Here is an 18550-nt window from a genome sequence, read left to right as displayed (position 1 = left end):
AAGGCACACCTACTCATTGGTTTCACAAAGCCAAACATAAGAATCCTGATCATTCAATTTATGAGAATAGCCAATTTCATTCCCAGTGTACAATTCAACATATCTGAATTATTAAATTATCCACTCCACTATCAAACAAAGAAAGGAATTTTCTTCAAAAAACATTTTAGCATTATCTTAGCATCTCATAATACCAATACCAATGTTGTCAGCATCTTCTCAAGCAGCCCTCCTGAACCTTTTAAAGATGGTCCTTTCCATATTTATAGAACTAAAAAGCCAAAAATGGAAAGGGACCCTAAAGCTGTAACTCAAATCCTAATTTGGTGTTCACCAATTTATTTTCATTAATACATTATTATTTTTTTCTTAAATGTACTACTGAATGTAATACATTTATGTAAATGTATTACTGAAAAAACACTTATCAAGAGTAACTCGTGGATGTTGACTTTTCATAGAATATACCACATTTCCAAAAAAACCTCCCAACCTCTACTCTTCTTCAACCAAACCAAGATCATGGCAAATGGATTTTCAAATAAATGTCAAATGGTCTCCTCCAAGAAAGCCCCAGAGAATAATATTTTTTATAGGGGAGGAAAGAGACAGAAATGAAAACTGAAATCTTTGCAACTAGGAAAAGAAAGTACTATATAGAACGCCAGTGAAAAAATAATGGTGAGAAGAAAACAACTTGACCATATGGAATATTTTTTTAAAAAAGAAACTGCGTTTCAAAGCAATTTTAACAAATCATGTGCTTCATGAGTACACAGTATGCATGTATCTCAACTGAAGAATATCATGAGATTACATACTGCCTTCACATTGCTAGGAAAATTCTTCTTGATTGCACGTGATATTGCAAAACATTGCTATTGAGAAACAAATAGTATACTTTAAGCTGTATTATACATATGCTCTCAAAACAGTTTCAAATTCAATGCTTTCCACAAAATATTATCAAATATGATGTAGACATCAACATTTATAGGTTGCTTCTAATGTTAAGGGTTTAGTATGTGGAGTCAGTTATTTCATGTTTTGTTAGGTTCTTTTATGCAATTCATTTTAAAAAACTTTCTTAAGGGCGGCAAAATCAAGATGAAGGGATTTTATGAATAAAAGTCAGATACAAACTCAAGTGTTTGTAATTCAAACAGTTTGTTATTTTATCTTCACTTCACAATAAAGGCTAGTGAGTGTTTGGTAGGGAGTTAATTGGAGTTTTCTGCTAAGAGCTGGAGTTGCTAAGGAAACAACTAGCAGCTAAGACATGTCTTATAATTACTTGATAGAGGTTGCATTTTTTTAGGGCCATCAAACCTTAAAATTAGCAGAATGTATTTAACTCAATGGACTCACTTAAGAAAACAACAGCCTTCAGATCCTGAGAGATTTGGAGTGCAAGTTGGGATGCGTTTTCAAAACATCTTTTTGAAATTATGCACAAAATTAAGTTGATGGAGGGAGGGAGGGCTTCAACTCTTCCTTCAGATAGATACAGTTCATATGGAGGGTGTTGGGGCAGTCATTCCCTCAACATAACATATTCATAGGAAATACAGTTGAAATCCCCCCCACTGCCACTTACAACATAGGCTTTCTTACAAAGATTAGTACAAATGTTTTGTAAAGTACAGAAATCATTTCCCCACCTACATTAGTCTATTAGCTAGGAACAAGGGGAAAATCTGGAAATATTCAAATTAATAGCAGTTTAGCCTTCATGCTGCTCCAGAGCATTAACATACAGGCGGCTTTCCACCAGGTGGGGCTGGGAGTTTTTTTTTTTTAAAAAAAGCATCTTCCCACTTCCTGAGATCTAAAAGTTCAGGATAAGAATTTAAATGAGGGGTCCCGGACCCACATGGATAAGCACCCGTCCACGGCATGCCAGAAACTGGGCCGTGCAAACAAGGAAAGCCCCATCTGTGGGATGCAGGCAGCACATGAAATCATGCCCGCTCTGGTCCACAGAAAAACTCTCTCCACAAAACCCAAAAGGTTGGGGGGCTGCTGGTTTAAACTAAAGAAGGTTCTTTTCCTCAGAATTCATTAAATTGTGAAAGGGAGACATCTCCTAATTCTCTCCAACTTATCCAAATTAATGGAACAAATTGTTCTTCAGTTGTTTGGAAGCAAAGCAATACTCTTTTCCAAATTCTTTGTATATCCAAGGACAAAAAAGAATATATCATTGCTTTTCACTTTACTTATAATCAGATATCACAGAGTCAACAGCAGAAATATAATTAGTCCTGGATTGACTGGCTCTACTCTAAGAACAGTCCTATTCAGCCATGAAGTTCAGTGACATTGCTGAGAAAATAATTTTATTATTGTCCTAACTTACAGGACAGTTGTTACAATAACAGGGAACGGAAACAATCTGAAGAAAAATAAATGTGAGGGCTATAAATAAAATAAATTTGTTCAAGCAATGTTATATACGATTATCGGAACATAAATTGAAGCTTAAAAGTATAATCCAGTACTGTAAATTAAATTTGTAATCAGAAACTAGGATCTTAATGCAGTATCAATTTGTTCATAGATGAAGAACCATAGAGTTTAGCTGTAGGACTAGTTTTCCATTTTTGAGTTGAAGGATATAAGTTTTCTGTTTTTATACAAAATAAATGACTGGAGGAAGTGTTCTCCTTTCTGAACAATTTATCCAATTAAACAAGCTCGAAACAATGTACTGTTGGCTTTGGAAAGTTTGGTAGTTGTCAGCAATGACTTTGCAAAAGTATACTATAATTTATTCTAACCTTTGGTATGATGTGCATTCTTCAAAGATTTCCTGTATTTAAATCCTACTCCAAACATAATCTTTCAGCACCATTCCCCCCACATTCCAAAATCCTCCACTGAAGTATGAAGAAACAATGATTTAACCCTTTTTTTCCCTACCACATTGTATTGGATTTGCAGATGAAATAACCTTCAATACTTTTCACAAAGAAAAGAATCATAGAGAATTTCAGTTTACTGTAATTTTGTTAGATAAACTGATACTTAGGAGTATAATTTAAATACACGTGTAATCAACTCCTTATTAAAAACACAAATCACATTCTTGAACCACAACATAATTGAAAATAGATAAGTCTGATTTTAGGAACACTTAGGAAGTGATTTCCTGACCACTTTTTAAACCAGATTTTTCACAGTGTCTGTTGATCCCAATTAGCCAAATCTCTATCACTTTTAGCCAGCAAAGCTAATCAAATATTAAGGAACTGAAATCCAAAATTCTTGGAGAGCAGTAATTGGGGAAGACTGCCTAATGTCAAAATGTCAGTACTCCTTTCAGTATCAGGTTCAAAGCCACAGTAGAAGTCAGTGAGAAATTAGAACAAGTTCCATGTGGTTAAAAGTTGTGGATGTGGTTCATTTTCTAAACAGTCTTTCCCCCTCCCCTCCCCCTACTACAGCCTCAATATAACAAGGGCAGCCCAGTTTTCTAATTGGATGAACTTTCAAAAATTGAGTTGTGTCCTGGAATGGAAGCCATTTCCTATAAAGCATGGGGAAGGGGAGTAAAAGGGGAGGGATGACCTTGAGATTGCCACAAATCGTAATAAGCAGTTATTTCAACTCTTGTCATTTCTTGGTATTTCAATTTTTCAAGCGGAAGCATGGATTCTAAATACAAGAAACTGAAAATCTGCTTCACTTCACTGATTATGGGACTCTCCTATTTCTTCACCCAACACACTAATGATTGGAGAGTTTACGCATCACACTAAATGATATTTCTGAATTAAGATGTTCTGGTTCCATTCAAATGCACTGAATTGTTGATTCTGCAATGAATCTAGTACTGTAGAATAGGTTTATGTAAAACATTAAGTCACAAAAAACTACCCTAGATTACAATTGACCATCCTTAGCATGTTGCAGAAATGCAGCCCATAGGAATGTGATGGTGAACACAGGCCTGAAGTGGCACATGGAGCCACGTCGCCTGGCATGCGCGGCGTGACCCATTCCTCTTCCATGTTTCTGGTACGCATGCGCACCTGACAATCAGCTGGCCTTTATGCGTGCGGCAGTGCCGGAACTGGAAGAGCTGGTCTTCTGTTTTCCGGCATGATCATGTGCACCGGCCAGCTGATTGGCATGCGCAGCAGTAACTGAAAGCCTTGCTGGCCAGTGCGCTGGAAACCAGAAATTCCTCTTCCTTGTCGCGGCCCAGACAAACTATCCATCATTAAAATATGGAAAGCCACTCTCGTTTTTACAGGGTCAGGGAGCTTTTTTAAAAAAACTCCCAAAGACTGCTTATGTTGGTAGTTAGACAGCAACATTTTGAAGTTACTGAAGAGAAGGAAGGTACATTTTCTCCACTTGATTTTGTTGAGGAAGGAGGCTACATTTAAAGGTCTATAGAGATTGCTTACTGTATCAGCTTCATTTCTCAAAATTGTGGAAAAGCATGCCACCATCTAATATTTTGCAACAAATTTCAGGAGCTTTGCAGATGACATGGGAAATGCTATACACATATGTACAGTACAAGCTGCACCCTCATTGCTATATAATAACAATCCACCCCAGATAGGGATCCCTTGGCAGCCAAAAGGCACCATCGTTGCACATTTTCAAAATAACCTGAGTATGGGGTGAAAGAAGACTCAAATATAAAAATCTTATGTTCCATGATCATAGAATACAGCACTGACTGATTAGCAGAGAGAAAATAAAAAATGAGGGGCCGGAAAGAATTGAAGTGATATATCTCAGGACAACGCAATATTTTGTTGCAGATATACTTGTATTTATCAAATTCCTATCTTTTTTACATTTATCTCAATTTCCACTTCCTTTATATTTAACATTGGAACAATTTTATCAATTTGCATCTGGCATTGCAGTTATTTTCACAAACCTTTGCACAAGGATGAACTCAATACAGCGAATAAGAACACTAAAACAAACACCAATATAGAATCATAACAACATAATTCTGTAACAAACCCAGAGTTGGGTTTTTTTTCCCTTTCCATTTCTGAAGGAAACCGCAGTTCTCTGTCTGTGGGATGGCAGAGATTAAAAATAAGAAATATATTCTGTATGGTTTGAACTTTTGACTTCCTTGGATAGATTTGTGATTCCAGAAACAATGAGTGTATCTGTGCAGGAGCTACTGTCATTTGGAGCTAAGTCAGATAATACATTAAGTTGAGATTCCATCAAGGGCTGGTTTCATTGGTAATTAGAATTCTCCTCCGCTCCCCAGCTTCCAATATACTAAGGATTCAACTGTAAAATGGTCAAAAACTCTAATCAATCATGTAGAATTTCATTCCAGAACAGCAAATTTTCTTCCTGTCACTGTTTCACTTTGAATGGGGAAAAAATTAATGAGCAGTGGGAAAGATTCTTCCCTTCTCTGGCTCCAAGATATTAGCTTTAATCCAAACAGATGTGTTGTTGACTGCAACTCCCAGTACTCCTAATCATGATGGGTCAGTTTTAGGAGCTGCCCTGGAGCTGGAGGGCACTCGATTGAGGAAGATTGCCACAATCAATGGAATGCTAAGAATGGGATTACCCAAGTAGGCGGAAGATGTCTTGGAACACTGCATAAATGGACCCCAATGGTGTTTTGAGGGCTTGGAAGGATAGGTAGATAGGCTTACATATTGTCTAAGCAGAATCAGAGATGAATCTTCTGATTAGTACCTGAAGGCTGTAAATCTCCAGAAGGGATTCAGACAAAAAGACCACTCCCTCTTCCCCATTTCCCTTGTCCTATTGTTCTAGATGGCAAGGTCCGAGTTAGCCCTTATCATGTTTCGAAGGTTGAACCAAGAGAAGCTTACAATACCAGAAGACAGGAAAACAAGGAAATCAGCTTCAATTTAAAGAAATACAACCCAGTATCTATTATTTTGCAACCGATGCTTCTTCCTTCTTATCAGCCTTCATACTAAGGAGCATCAAAAATCACCTCATCGTGTTATTGAGCTACATTTCATAGCAACGCCCCTTAGGAGAGAGAGAGAGAGAGAGATGGCGCTTACCTTGTAACTGCTTGAATCTTCCTTCTAATTGATTATAATTATATGGCACTGAAGTAGTGTAACCAGGGGACATGGATCCGGGCATGCTAGCTGGGTTCTGTAATTCCATTTAGAAGGGTCGTGGTAGGATATTAAAATTCCAGCATACAAATAAATAATCTTTAGTGTTTGGTTAAAAATCGGGTAGCAACCCTCACTGGGTACTTTTAACACAAAATCTAAGCAGATCCCAGATTTTTTTAAAAAAAAATGTTTTATTTGTCCAGCTTGAATATCACATTCAAATTAAAAGCAATCCACGAGCAGATGGTTTATCAACGCATGCAGTTTGAAATGAGCCCGATGTTTGGATTGCAGTCTCGCCACCCGCAATCTTAAGGCTTCAAATTGACTTCGGTTGCCAACCTTAATGAAATTAACCAACTAAGAAAAAGCCAAACAAAAAATTCCAAGTCTCCCCTTCCTAGTTTCCAAATCGGAATCAAAGCCAACGCAGAGGTAGCATGGAGCCATCGGCGGCCCTTCTTCCCTCCTGCTTGCCTGCCTGCCTGCCTAACGCTTCCAGTAGCTCACACACACCTCAGACCTTCCTGCTCGTTTGTAATTTCTAGTAGCCACTCACTGTGTATTTAGTGATGATGTCACATATTAGCATAAAGCATTGTAGAGAGGAAAGGAAACCAAGACTGTACCAAAGACTGAAGGCGGTGGGTGGAGAACTGGGCGGGGTTATTAAGGAGGCACAAAGTTCCTGGAAACCAAAACCTCACTGCAAAAGGGACACGTTCCCACGTCCAACCCGGAGGCTAGGAATTTTGGAATGAGCACGCCCTTCCTGGCCAATCTAAAGACTTTGGGGGGGGGGATGAATCACCTATGAAAGTGCACACGGTAAAGAGGCAATGGTACCTCCCCACACAACGCTGGTGGAATTACATCTTTTGTTAACAGCTTATTGTAACGGAAAAGTCTCAGATTACTATCGTTTCGAAAAGAGGACGCTGTTCCTCCCCTGCACTAGAAGGAAAGGGAAATTGAACACAAAATAGCAAACTCTTCGTAATGTTGTTCAGTATTTAGCATCATGCACGAGAAGAACTACTAGAAATGTAGACGTTGCAACTTGCAAGACTTGCAAATGGCATTTGGGGGGGAGAGAAGAAAAAGGGTCCTCTTCACCTTGAAGTGTAGCTTTGATTTAATTGAGGATGCTGTATGTTTTGACATTTGGAAACAGGAGATGTAGCTTTCTGTGCAATTGCATGCATGCGTTTTCATTAGAAAAACAAAGCTTTGACAAAATGCATTTGGATTATAGTAAGTGTTTGTTCTGGTGTATTTATCAGGAAGAGTTAAGATGGCAACTTCCAAGATTCCAGGCTGCCAAAGAAAATCCTGATACATTCAGAGGGGAGGGGGGAGGCGGAGAGAGGGGAAGGATGCAACATTATCAATACAGAGCAGGAGTTTCTTGTCAGAGTTCTTATTTCTTTTTAAATGCACGTTCTAATTAGCAGAATTGATTTTATTAATTTGGAATAGGGTTGCAATGCTGTTCCTATATTTATGTATTTTGATCCTGCATTTTCAGCATTTAAGTTAACTTGCAGTATTGGACTGTAAATATTTCAAATTATCTTGTAACTGTTGCATTGTGTGTGTGGTTAATAAAGTACTGCCATTGGGAAAAATGTATTCCTGGGCTGAGCAGCACAATATAGCAGCAGTTTATAAGTTTCTCACCAGCAGAGATGGGGAGGTGGAATAATAATACATCTGGATATTGTAAAAAAATTGGGAGAAACCTTTCTTCCCTGGAATCTATGCCAATATGGCAAAATGTTTTGTGTTCCAATATTGGAGAGAGACAGAGCCAAATATGGACGAGTTAGAACCAAACCTTTCACAGTAATAGAATTCTAGTTACATTATGGGGTGGGGTAAGGACCAAAACAAGTGGGCTTTGAAATGTACAATGGCCTTTCAGTATCTTCTGAAGTCCATGTAAAATAAAGTCAAGGACTGCATCAGAACTTCGGGCCCCAGATTTTCCAAGATTTATGTATCTTGGAAATGAGAAATAATTTTGAAACATTGTCTTGTATGGTTACTATACATTACTAGGTTAAATGTTTCCTTACACTGGGTTAAGCTATTTGTTTGTCTAGTTCATTTCTCTATTGTGATCGATAAGTGTTTCCAGATGACTTTCATCATTCTATTGTCTATTTGTTGAAAATAAAAGAAATTAAATCTGGAATGTCTATTATAATGTGCATATGTTCCACCAGTAAACTTTTATTTAATGTTATTTCAGTACATTTATGCCAAACGTTTCTACACAGTATAACATTATCACAGTTGTAAATGAGAATTCAATCAATAATGAACTGTTGGGTTATCTAAACTGGGATAATTTATTCCCAATTTTGGACCCTAGAACTAAAGACAATAATTATTTTATCTTAGATTACTTCCTGCTACACAAATTTCCAGTCTTAAATTTGCCTCTTATCACAAAATTTGCATGTACTGTTTTCACCAGCATACATTTTTGCAAATCCAAATTGCTTTTGTTTTAATCAAGACACTTGCCTTGACTCAGCCTCTTTCCTATGCATGCAAAATGTCTTTGCTGCAATGCTACCATTTTTAAATAATACATTAAATGTGCAACTGCTTTGACAGATTGGCATGCAACATTAGGCACTTGGAATCAGGAGTACTTAATTGGCTTAAAAATGGAGAAAGCCCATCAGAAGCATTTTTTTCTGAGAAAATAGGTTCATACGTTGTGTCAAGCCATAAACTGATGCATTTTTGGATTAGCATGTTACGATTTATACAACATGTTATATAGCTCAAAATGTTGTGCCAAGCTAACCAATTGTAATTGGGTACATTATCCAATGGTCATGGGCATGTGTTAGGAATGAGTGCTGGGTGAGGGGGGAGAATGTAAATTGCATGCCTCTTTGTCAGGAGAGGGGTAATTTTCTTGCCAGATTCCTCAATGCTTTCAACAATGGCAGAGCTTCCAATGTACTTCCTGCACTGGAAAAGTTCTTAAAAATCCAGGAAGATATTCAAAAATATACCTGTCTTGAAACAGCCCATGTTGAACTGTATAGTGCATTTAAACATAAGGAGTTGTATTATGTCACAAAATGCTTTAATGTGATAAAATGTTTTATAAAATTCTCCAAATTTCAATTCCATTGAAGTCATGGATTTTGGATTTTAAATGCATTCCGTAAGGTAGTCCATTTTAGGTACCTTGGCTGAAAACCCAAAGGTGCTTTTTCAAAAGGTAACTAGCCTTTTAGAAAAGTGCCTTTGGAACAACCATGACCCTGGATGATTGAGAAGCTCCAAAGACATTTGGTTGAAAAAGTGTTGCCCTATAATATAAAGTTTCATTCAGTTGAAGGTTGCAGACATTAGACTTTTAGTAGTATATAGGTGATAGTTTGATCTGGGGGAGGGGTAATCCAGGTCTTTGATATGAGTCATTGGAGGGGCTTGTATAAAAAGCTGAAAAATATTGCTTCAAGCTATAGTTTAATATCATAAGAATGAGCCACAGCAAACATCCAGGTAGCACCTACCCGTTGCCTTTTTGATTCTCCAATGAAGCTGCAAGGAGGAATTTCAATAGGCTGAGCTTGGAGCTTTTTCTAAACCCTAAATGTAGTTAATGTTAACATGATGTGTATGATACAAGCTAGTTTCATAAACCAGGGCATGAAAATGTTTGTCTGATGAAAGAAATCATGAATCTAAACAGAGAGCAAAAATCTCTCTCCTATGGCCAAAGTGGAAAATGCCTGTCGTGTGGTTGCTGTTTCAGTGCTCAGAAGAGCCTTTCATTTTATCAAAGCTAACGGCCATGACCAGAGCTCTCATCCAGTTTTAAAGCCGTTGTCACATCTTGAGGCAGTGAATTTCAGAGGTGGCTTCTGCAACACCACATTCCTTGGTGTTCTGGATTTACAACCCATTTTATTCTTCTATGGTAAGAGAATAGAGCTTAGGTTTCTCCTGTACAATTTCTCTCTTGTCCTCCTTATCTAGATACATTTTTTTGCATTGTGGTTTAAGCAGAATGTCAGGAAAATCTAGCTAGCACATGCAATGATACTTTTGCCAGAGTTGAAATTGTAATGAAAATGATTGGTTCTTTTGATCATCTCTGTATATCTGTATTACCACGCTGTTCAGTTGTAATGGCTGCAACTTTTTTTTAATACTACAATCAGTCAAGAATTCTACAGGACCCAGCAGCCCATAACACCTGCAGGTATATTCATTGAAATGTCACTGCCCCACCCTTCACAAACAGGTGTTGCTATGCACCTTTGAACCGCAAAACACTAAGTGCCAGTGAATATGCAGAGAGATGAATTAGGCTTAGACTTCTAGCAGGACTCAAATTGCAGTTCTTTAATAGGTAGTTATGCCCTTGGCTAGATGCATAAAATAAATATCTGAAAGATGTGCTTATAAAGAAGTTGGGTAAAAGTTTAAAATAAGGAAAACAGGTTGAAAAGTGGTTGAGTTCCAGGTTATCTTCATATATTGTTATAACAAGGCAGGAAAAGGCCTCCAACACTTGAAAAGTTCTGTTAACAAAACTGCCAGAGATGGGCAGATGCTCAGCTTCAGATGACAACTTGATATGAGAGCAAGAAAAGAGTTCTAGAATGTTTGATAGACCCAACTACACTGCTATCTTGGTAAAAGTGCAGTAGTGAATTGCCATTATCTTCTTCCAGAATTTCTTTCCAATCTGGAGATGGCCAATGAAATAATAAGTATATACTGTCTTTGGCATTTTCAAGATCAATCGGGGATGTTTAGGTACTGTCACCTCTGTTGTCATGTAAGAGGCAGTCTGCATGCTGTATCTATGCCACATAAATGAGCTACTGCATGGCAACCAGACAGAACTATGTAGAAGGAGAGCATGAAACCATGATATGAACTTAATTCACAACTGAAACCTTTACCAACTTACATTCAGAGGAAGGATCCAAAGGGCAGATGGGGAAACATATTCCAACAAAGTTCATTCAGTTCAAAATTTCTGAAATGCACAATTGTCCATACACACACAAACATATGCATTCTTTTTCAGCAATGCCTTGAAATAATCATGAGATGCTCATGTGGCCTATGTTTTTCTTTTTCTTGGACTTGTCTGAAAAATGTGCATTTGGCTACAATTAGGTTAATTGATAACGTATATTTCTTCAATTAAAAAAACTCTTAGCATAATACTAGACCTTGAGGGTTCTAGATGGTTCCCCCTACTCCCATTTTATTATACCTTCACAAGAAAGCTGTTAGGTAACTAAACTGAGAGACTGGGAGAGATCTACTAAGTCATCTACTAAATTCAGTGCTGGATGAATTGGGATTTGAAACTGGAACTCTACTAGGCTACCCATCGGTATCACATACAGGCTCACTCAGAATGGAAGAGTTGACAGGGACTTTATAGATCACCTGGTTCACTTCCCAACCAAGCCCATAATGCCATGTCAACTATTCTCTAAAAATAACCAGTATTAATTCATAGTGTAGGTGAAAGCACCTGTGGCATTATAATCTATCTTACTAAAGTTGGGAGAATCTATTTTTCCAAAGTCAAGTACATAAACATTCAAAAGGAGACTACTGATTTCACATGGACACATCATGAAAATAGAAAAAAAAAAGAGGTGGTGATTAATAAAAGCAGTTGATAATATGCAAATCAGCCAGATATTTATATTTCTGGTGGTATAACAGTGCAACAATATTGTGATTTCAGATTGCTTTCCAATAATATTTTCAGTTCTCAAAACAAATTGCAGGTAGGCCTTGACTTATGACCACAATTGAGCCCCATATTTTTATTGTTAAGTGAGAAAATTGCTAAGCGAATTTTGCCCGATTTTCCACAGTCGTTAATGGAATAACTGCAATTGTTATTGCATAAAATAATAAATTGCAAAGTGTCTGAATTTTGATCACATGACTGAGATGATGCAATGGTTGTAAGTGTGGAAAATGGTCATAAGTCAGTGCCGTTGTAACTTTGAATGGTCACTAAATAACTGTTGAAGTGGAGGACTTCTTGTATTTGTTAATATATTTTCAACAACAATTTATCACTGAGATATTATAACACAGATACTTTCTGAGAATGTTATTAAAAAGTTCATCAACAGAGCATTCCACTAAGAGTCCCAAGAAAACCAATAGAACCCAGCCTTCTGTTGGAATTCAAAACTGCTAAGATTGGAAATTATACCATAAATCAGCAACAACATGGCACTTAATGCTTGTAAAATGTTGGAGTAAAGAGATCAGTTAAAAGAATAATCTGATGTAATTCAACATTTATAATCCCAAATGTAATACATTCCTTTCCGAAACAAATAAAACATGTATTTCCTAAATATTCCAATCCGGCCACAAAATTTCATATTATTTGCATTTGGGGTATTGTCTGTAATGTAAGTATAATGCTGACATATTTGATGAAATATGGCACATACACTGTACAAATTGAAGAGCTGGAAAAATCCTAGGTAAACTGTTAACTAGAGATAGAAATATTTCAGCAGCTCCCCCCCCCCCCCGAATTTCTTTATATTTTTTGCATAGGAGAATATGATTTCAGCTTTTAAAAAGGCAGAATATTGCCCAGTACTGAGACATCAAATTATTATTTTTATAGCAGTACTGGTGTAAAAAATGAAGTCACTTTAAGGAATGTATAACTGAATGATACACAATTTGAAGACCTTGTTTTATACATCCAACAAATGAAGTTCAGATAGGCAGCCTTCTGAAGGGAGAATACATTTCTATTTTGAAGTAATATTCTTTTTCCAACCATATTAAGGATTGTTGGAAGAGAAACAACTAAGGATTGTGAGTGGATTGACAAAGATATCGCCTACTGTAGTACTCAATGGTAGGATTAAACCCTTGCTTCACAGCTTTATTTTCCTCACCATTACCACATCAGTTAATCTCTTGTAAAAAAGCAGGTTTGGAAGTAAGAAAAAGGAAGCACTTTTCTAATTTGAGTTTGGAACAAGCTCAGTTACCAATTACACTCTTTTGATAACAGTATCCAAGCAACAGGCAAGAGGCTGAGAGGAAATGGAATTCAAATAACAACTCTTTGCTCAATAAAAACAAAAGGTAAAACACACAGACAAAAGTTGTAGGCCAATCTCTTTTGGAAATAAATCCATTGCATATTTCACTAATGTAAAAATGTCTGATAAAGCTGCCCGCTGGCAATAACATAAAATATTAATTTGGCCTTTAAATAAAGCCTGGCAAGGAAAATCAACTTTTTAAAATGATAAAGTGAAAGGGTATTTTTCTCCAAAATATTTAGCACTGGCTAGCTACTACATAATCGTGATCTGTGATTCTTTCACACATTCACATTTAGTGACAAGACTTTATTTCTGAAAGTGGGTAAGTCCAAATTAAGTGTGTCAAATTGTGAATAGCCATGTAGGTATCCTGAAGTAATGGAGAATCAGTTAGAAAAAGTTACATTTTACACTTCTCTGTTGTAAGGTCCATTTGTGAACTTGCGTTTTCCCTAAGAAAGCGATTCTTGAATTTTTGTTCTATAGATAGATCCTCTCATCCTTGTTTGCTTTTCATTGGCATCCAACCTGTCACTTTAGGAGTGCTAGATCAGATGGGGCAATGATCTGCTCCAGCAGGCTCTATCTATATGAGTGTGCAATAACCTATTAACTGTTTCAAGAAAGTAAGTAATAAAAAGCCTCCTTAAACTACTTACTCCTCCGCTGTAAAAGTGCCCAGTGAAGTATTTGCTAAACTAAATGTCATTTTTCACATTTTTCATTATCTATTGAAGAACACACCAATATCAAAACAGTAGTTTAGCTTATTGTACTCACTGGTACCCACGTCTTCCAATCATATAGCTGAGGTGACTATAGTGAACCTCAAAATCAAAATAATGCATACGTACTCCCGCTTAGATAAGCAAATTGAGAAGCTCAAGATCCCCCTTTGCCTTCTCTGAATGAAAACCCTTTCTCCAGCCTTCAGATCTCCATAGATGCTAATAACCCATTACAAAGATAAGTATGCCTGCTCTTATACCACCACTATAATAAGTGCTTTTCCTCTCTCCTGATCAGCAGAGCTGGACTAAGGTTAATGGTCTCCTTTTGAAGCAGACACTGCTTTTCTCCTGTTCAGTTGGTGTTCAAGCAGATATAAAATGCCCCATCCACTCAGTTTGGCAAATATCAACCAGCCTATTACTACCATACACTACTCTCTTCAAATGCCAAGGAACGCACAGATGTACACTTAAATAATATGCATCAGACTGATGGCTCTTGTAGCACTGGCTTTTCTCTTTCCCTTGATAAAAAGCTTCACTAATGCAAAAAAGGTGTGTGTGTGTATGGGGGGGGGGGGGATTCTAGTTGTTTGCAATTGCATCAGCTTTTGTGATTTCAAAATAGGCACGTGGATAAAATTAATAGTGATGTTTTGAGCTCCTTCCTCCCCTATTCAAAATTTAGTTCCATCTTGAGGTAATTTGATTTCCTATTTTCATAGTTTTGCCAATTTATGATATGAGATTAAAAACATTAGAATAAAACTTCAGTTGTACTAGAGATGCGAAATGATACAGCCTGGGACTGCTCATATGTATTTTGTCAGTATAACTGTTCTATGTCTGGCCAAAAATATGGCCTCTAATTTGCTTTTTTTTAATGTCTTTACATGGCTAACTGGGGTTGTAAGATTATAAGTGCTTAAGGTATTATTCTAACCACATAAAATCCCTTCCCCAAATACCAAAGGTGTCTTCCAAAGGACAACTGGAAATATTGAAATACCCACATTGGAGAATTGGTTGGTGAAGATAACAAAACTATCAGAAATGAACTTGAGGAGCCGAAGTGGCACAGTGGTTAGAGTGCAGTACTGCAGGCTACTTCAGCTGACTGCTAGCTGCAGTTTGGCAATTCAAATCTCACCAGCTCAAGGTTGACTCAGCCTTCCATCCTTCCGAGGTGGGTAAAATGAGGACCCAGATTGTTGGGGGCAATATGCTGACTCTGTAAACCGCTTAGAGAGGGCTGTAAAAGCACTATGAAGCGGTATACAACTTTACATTTATTAGTGACTGAAAACCCTTATGGAATTTTGCTGAAAAAAAGAGAAAAATTAATTTGTAATTTATGGGTTTGAAGATTAGAAAGGATAGTTTATGGAAAGAAGGAAATAATGATGTAAACTTAGAGGTATAGAGTAAAATGTAAGCGTATTTGTCAAGATCAGAACCTGCTTCTTTAGTATCTTTTTATTTTCTTCTATTTCTTTTTATATATTTCTTTTTCATTATTTGTCTTTATTCTTTCTTAATTAAAAATGTGTACTGTGTTTAACTTCAATAAAAATATTTTATCTGTTCTCCACACAAGTCATAAAATTAGACAAAGAGAATCCACTAACACAAATGAGTTAAAACATTACACTTTGTGTATTTATTGAAAATGCTCCAAAGTCAATTCCCCCAGGATCATTTCCTTCCTCCTTTCCTTTCTTAACTTTCTAGCTCTCTTCATCCTATTTATTTCTTTCAGACACTTTTTTAAAAGTTTTGGCTGCAGTACTCATTTCTATATCTGTTTTCTTCAATCAAATCTATTCTTTTACCATGATATCATCTGTAACAGTCCTGAGATAAATGTAAAATGTATCCCCAAACTCCTCTTGCCTTTGTTAGATTCATGCTAAATGCTCAAGCACTAAGGTAAATGTTATTTACTAAGGTTACATCCCATTTTATCAGAGCCCCAGTTCATTTTCTAATCTAGTGAGGGTTTTCTAATCTACTGAGGGTATCTTTTCTTTAGAAGGAATTGTTCCAATTGGATAATGAACCTATTTTCCTCTATTAAATCTTGGAAATATGGATTGTAATGTGTGATGTAATGCTGGCAAGTGACTGGGAGTAAAAAAAAAACATTGAACAGGCCATTTTTCAAATTCCTCTTAGCCAACTGGCGGAATTTCCACAAAACTCAGAAATTTAGGCCAGTTTCAGAAAGCTCTAGAGCAAAATGGAATTTCTTGACTAATAAAAAGCAACAATGATTATATGCAGTCAAACATTGTAATTCATTTGGATACATATTAAGACTTGTCAAACAAAATCCCAGAACCACAATAAAGATGAATATTCACATGTAGTGTTATTTATTTTCTTTATTTTCACCTGGATTTTACCATGAACTCAAAACTACTCTAGATTATCTGGAGAGATTGTTTTGTGTCTTCTGATCAAAATGGCTCTATAGTTCCACCTTGAGACTGAAGAGGCCAGCTGTCCCTAAGATACCAGCCCTCGATTAAACAAGAGAAAATCTCAATCAGGCACTTTTCATTTTATGTTTCCATCTGCTACTAAGCAATTCCTTCAAATGCCCTTTGCATAACTTGACCTTTGGTTGTCTCTACTGCCTCTGCAGTCTTCTAAACTTTTATAGTACAAATATTACCGGTATTTAATTTAGTCTTGCAGATGTTTCACAACATTTATATAAGAAAGTGCAGGAAATGACATGTCCCAGAACAACATGCTATAAAATGGGAAGGAAATTATAGTATAGTAAAAGACTAAGGTATTGCTCGTAGGCTCAAATTTCAAATTCAACTCTTAAACCAAAAGATTACTTCATATATATTATTTACTGTTCAACCAGAGTGTGAAGTAAACAATTAAAACCATTCAAGATATTTAGGTGATGGAATGTCTGTGAGCTTCCAGTGTTACTAACCTGATGCTGTCCAACTGCAGTTCTAAAATATTTGGAGAACATTACTCTGAGGAAAGATTAACATGTCCTATTTGACCTAGGCTTTGTATAGACCTAATCCATGCTGGACATGGGCTGGGTTACACTTTGTGGCAAGCTATGATGTGTTTTGGTTTATTTGCCACCATATTTTGAGAAGCTTAGTCAGTGTCTTATAAATCATGATGTATAGCTTAGCATGTAATACCAATTTACCCAATTTGTTTCATTCAATAAATTAGGGATGAAGAACACATGGTTGTTCATATGTGAATTAAGTATTATATGTGAATTAAGTAACTGCTTTGATTAGCTAACTCAGGTCCTGGACCCAATTTTTTTAGGGCTTGGGTAGCAGCCTGCTCCTTAGCCATTCCATAGAATAATTTCCTCTCATTCCCAAAGAGCTCTTTAATTTGCTTCACCAATGTCTGTCTGTCTGTCTCTATCTCTGTCTCTCTTTCAGAGGGAGAGGGAGAAAAAAATAACTTGGAGATTATGGCTGGCCATTTTGTGTTGCAAGCATGCAAGAAAAAATTTCAGCATCTTCCCAACTGGCATAGCCCCACCTTGCAGTATGTCTCATGCTGCTGAGGCATTTTGTTCAGAGGTCAGGAATGTTGGCAAGCTACCATGGGATTTAGGAAATCATTTACAGAGTGTGTTGAAATGACTATGCAGGGCATTGCCCCAAAAAGTCAGAGGAGCCTTACGTCACAATGACCCAGTACTCCTCACGTATTCCAATCTGTACTCCAACTATACAAAAACTCTTGGATCATGTGAGGACTCTCCCACATCGGATGAATTTAATATATCAAGGGCAGCAATTTGTTTGGAAGTGACAACCAGCTTAGAGCACTGCAAGCTTCTTGACTTTTAGAAAGTAACAATGAAAGGTTGAGATTTTAATTTCTATTTTCTTTCTTTGAGAGCTGAGTAACAATCACCAAAAGATTAGTATAGAGAGGACATTATACTGCCCATTAGCTTTAGTAGGATTCACAACGACTATTATTGGCACTGTAGTTAGATACTTATATCAAAATGATACAAAATGACTGGACTGTTGTAGACATTGGTTATAGCCTGTGATAGTTCCAAGCTGATTTATGCATCTGAAGAAGTGTTCTAAATATGCATCTATATACAAGCCAAAACAGTACTTTAAACTCAAGCCAGTGTGTTTACCAACCCACTGAGTTTTTCAGTTGTCACAAAATGTCCATAAGTGTTGATCCTTTTAGAAGTGTTGAACCAAATTAGAATTCTTTCCTTTATGGTTTAAGAGAGTTGCTAAACCATTTGGCTTCCAACTTAGATTGATTTGAAACATGATCTCTTCTGATGCATTAAGCAATGTAACGTAAAAATAACGGGATAATGATTTTTTTCTTATCTTCCACTTTTTTTTATGAATATGGTTTTCTGCAACCCTTATGGTACATTACATTTAAGACAAATCCATTTTTGCCTGCTGAAACTGAGAATGTCTCCTGTTCTTTTGAACAGCTATATGTTTCAAAGAGTTAGGCAACTCTTTTTCAGTTTTATACAAATATTTGCAATAGCTTCACTCTTCTCTTTTGACAAGCAAGAATAAACCAGATTATCTATTCAATTATCTATGATAATTGCCCA

General features: G+C 36.7%; 1 protein-coding gene and 1 long non-coding RNA gene across 5 annotated transcripts in view; one reads left to right on the top strand and one right to left on the bottom strand.

The window, feature by feature from the left end:
• SPTBN1 (spectrin beta, non-erythrocytic 1) overlaps positions 1–18550 on the bottom strand; it is a 202793-nt gene that overhangs the window by 108935 nt on the left and 75308 nt on the right. The window contains exon 1 of one of the 4 annotated variants that reach the window (XM_081943076.1): positions 6042–6656. The exons of 2 other annotated variants lie outside the window; for them this stretch is intronic. In XM_081943076.1, the coding sequence (XP_081799202.1) occupies positions 6042–6150 (109 nt within the window). In that variant the 5' untranslated portion in view covers positions 6151–6656. Of the gene's footprint in view, positions 1–6041; positions 6657–18550 lie in introns of those variants that run through there. One more of the 4 variants, XM_081943075.1, reaches the window with a different exon arrangement.
• Positions 1–18550, top strand: part of LOC309387025 — a 317032-nt gene that overhangs the window by 292911 nt on the left and 5571 nt on the right. The gene's annotated exons all lie outside the window — the stretch shown is intronic.

Source organism: Natrix helvetica (assembly GCF_964273705.1).
Source record: "Natrix helvetica genome assembly, chromosome: 2".
Classification (NCBI taxonomy): Eukaryota; Metazoa; Chordata; class Lepidosauria; order Squamata; family Natricidae; genus Natrix; species Natrix helvetica.
This window is presented reverse-complemented; position numbering and strand designations above follow the sequence as displayed.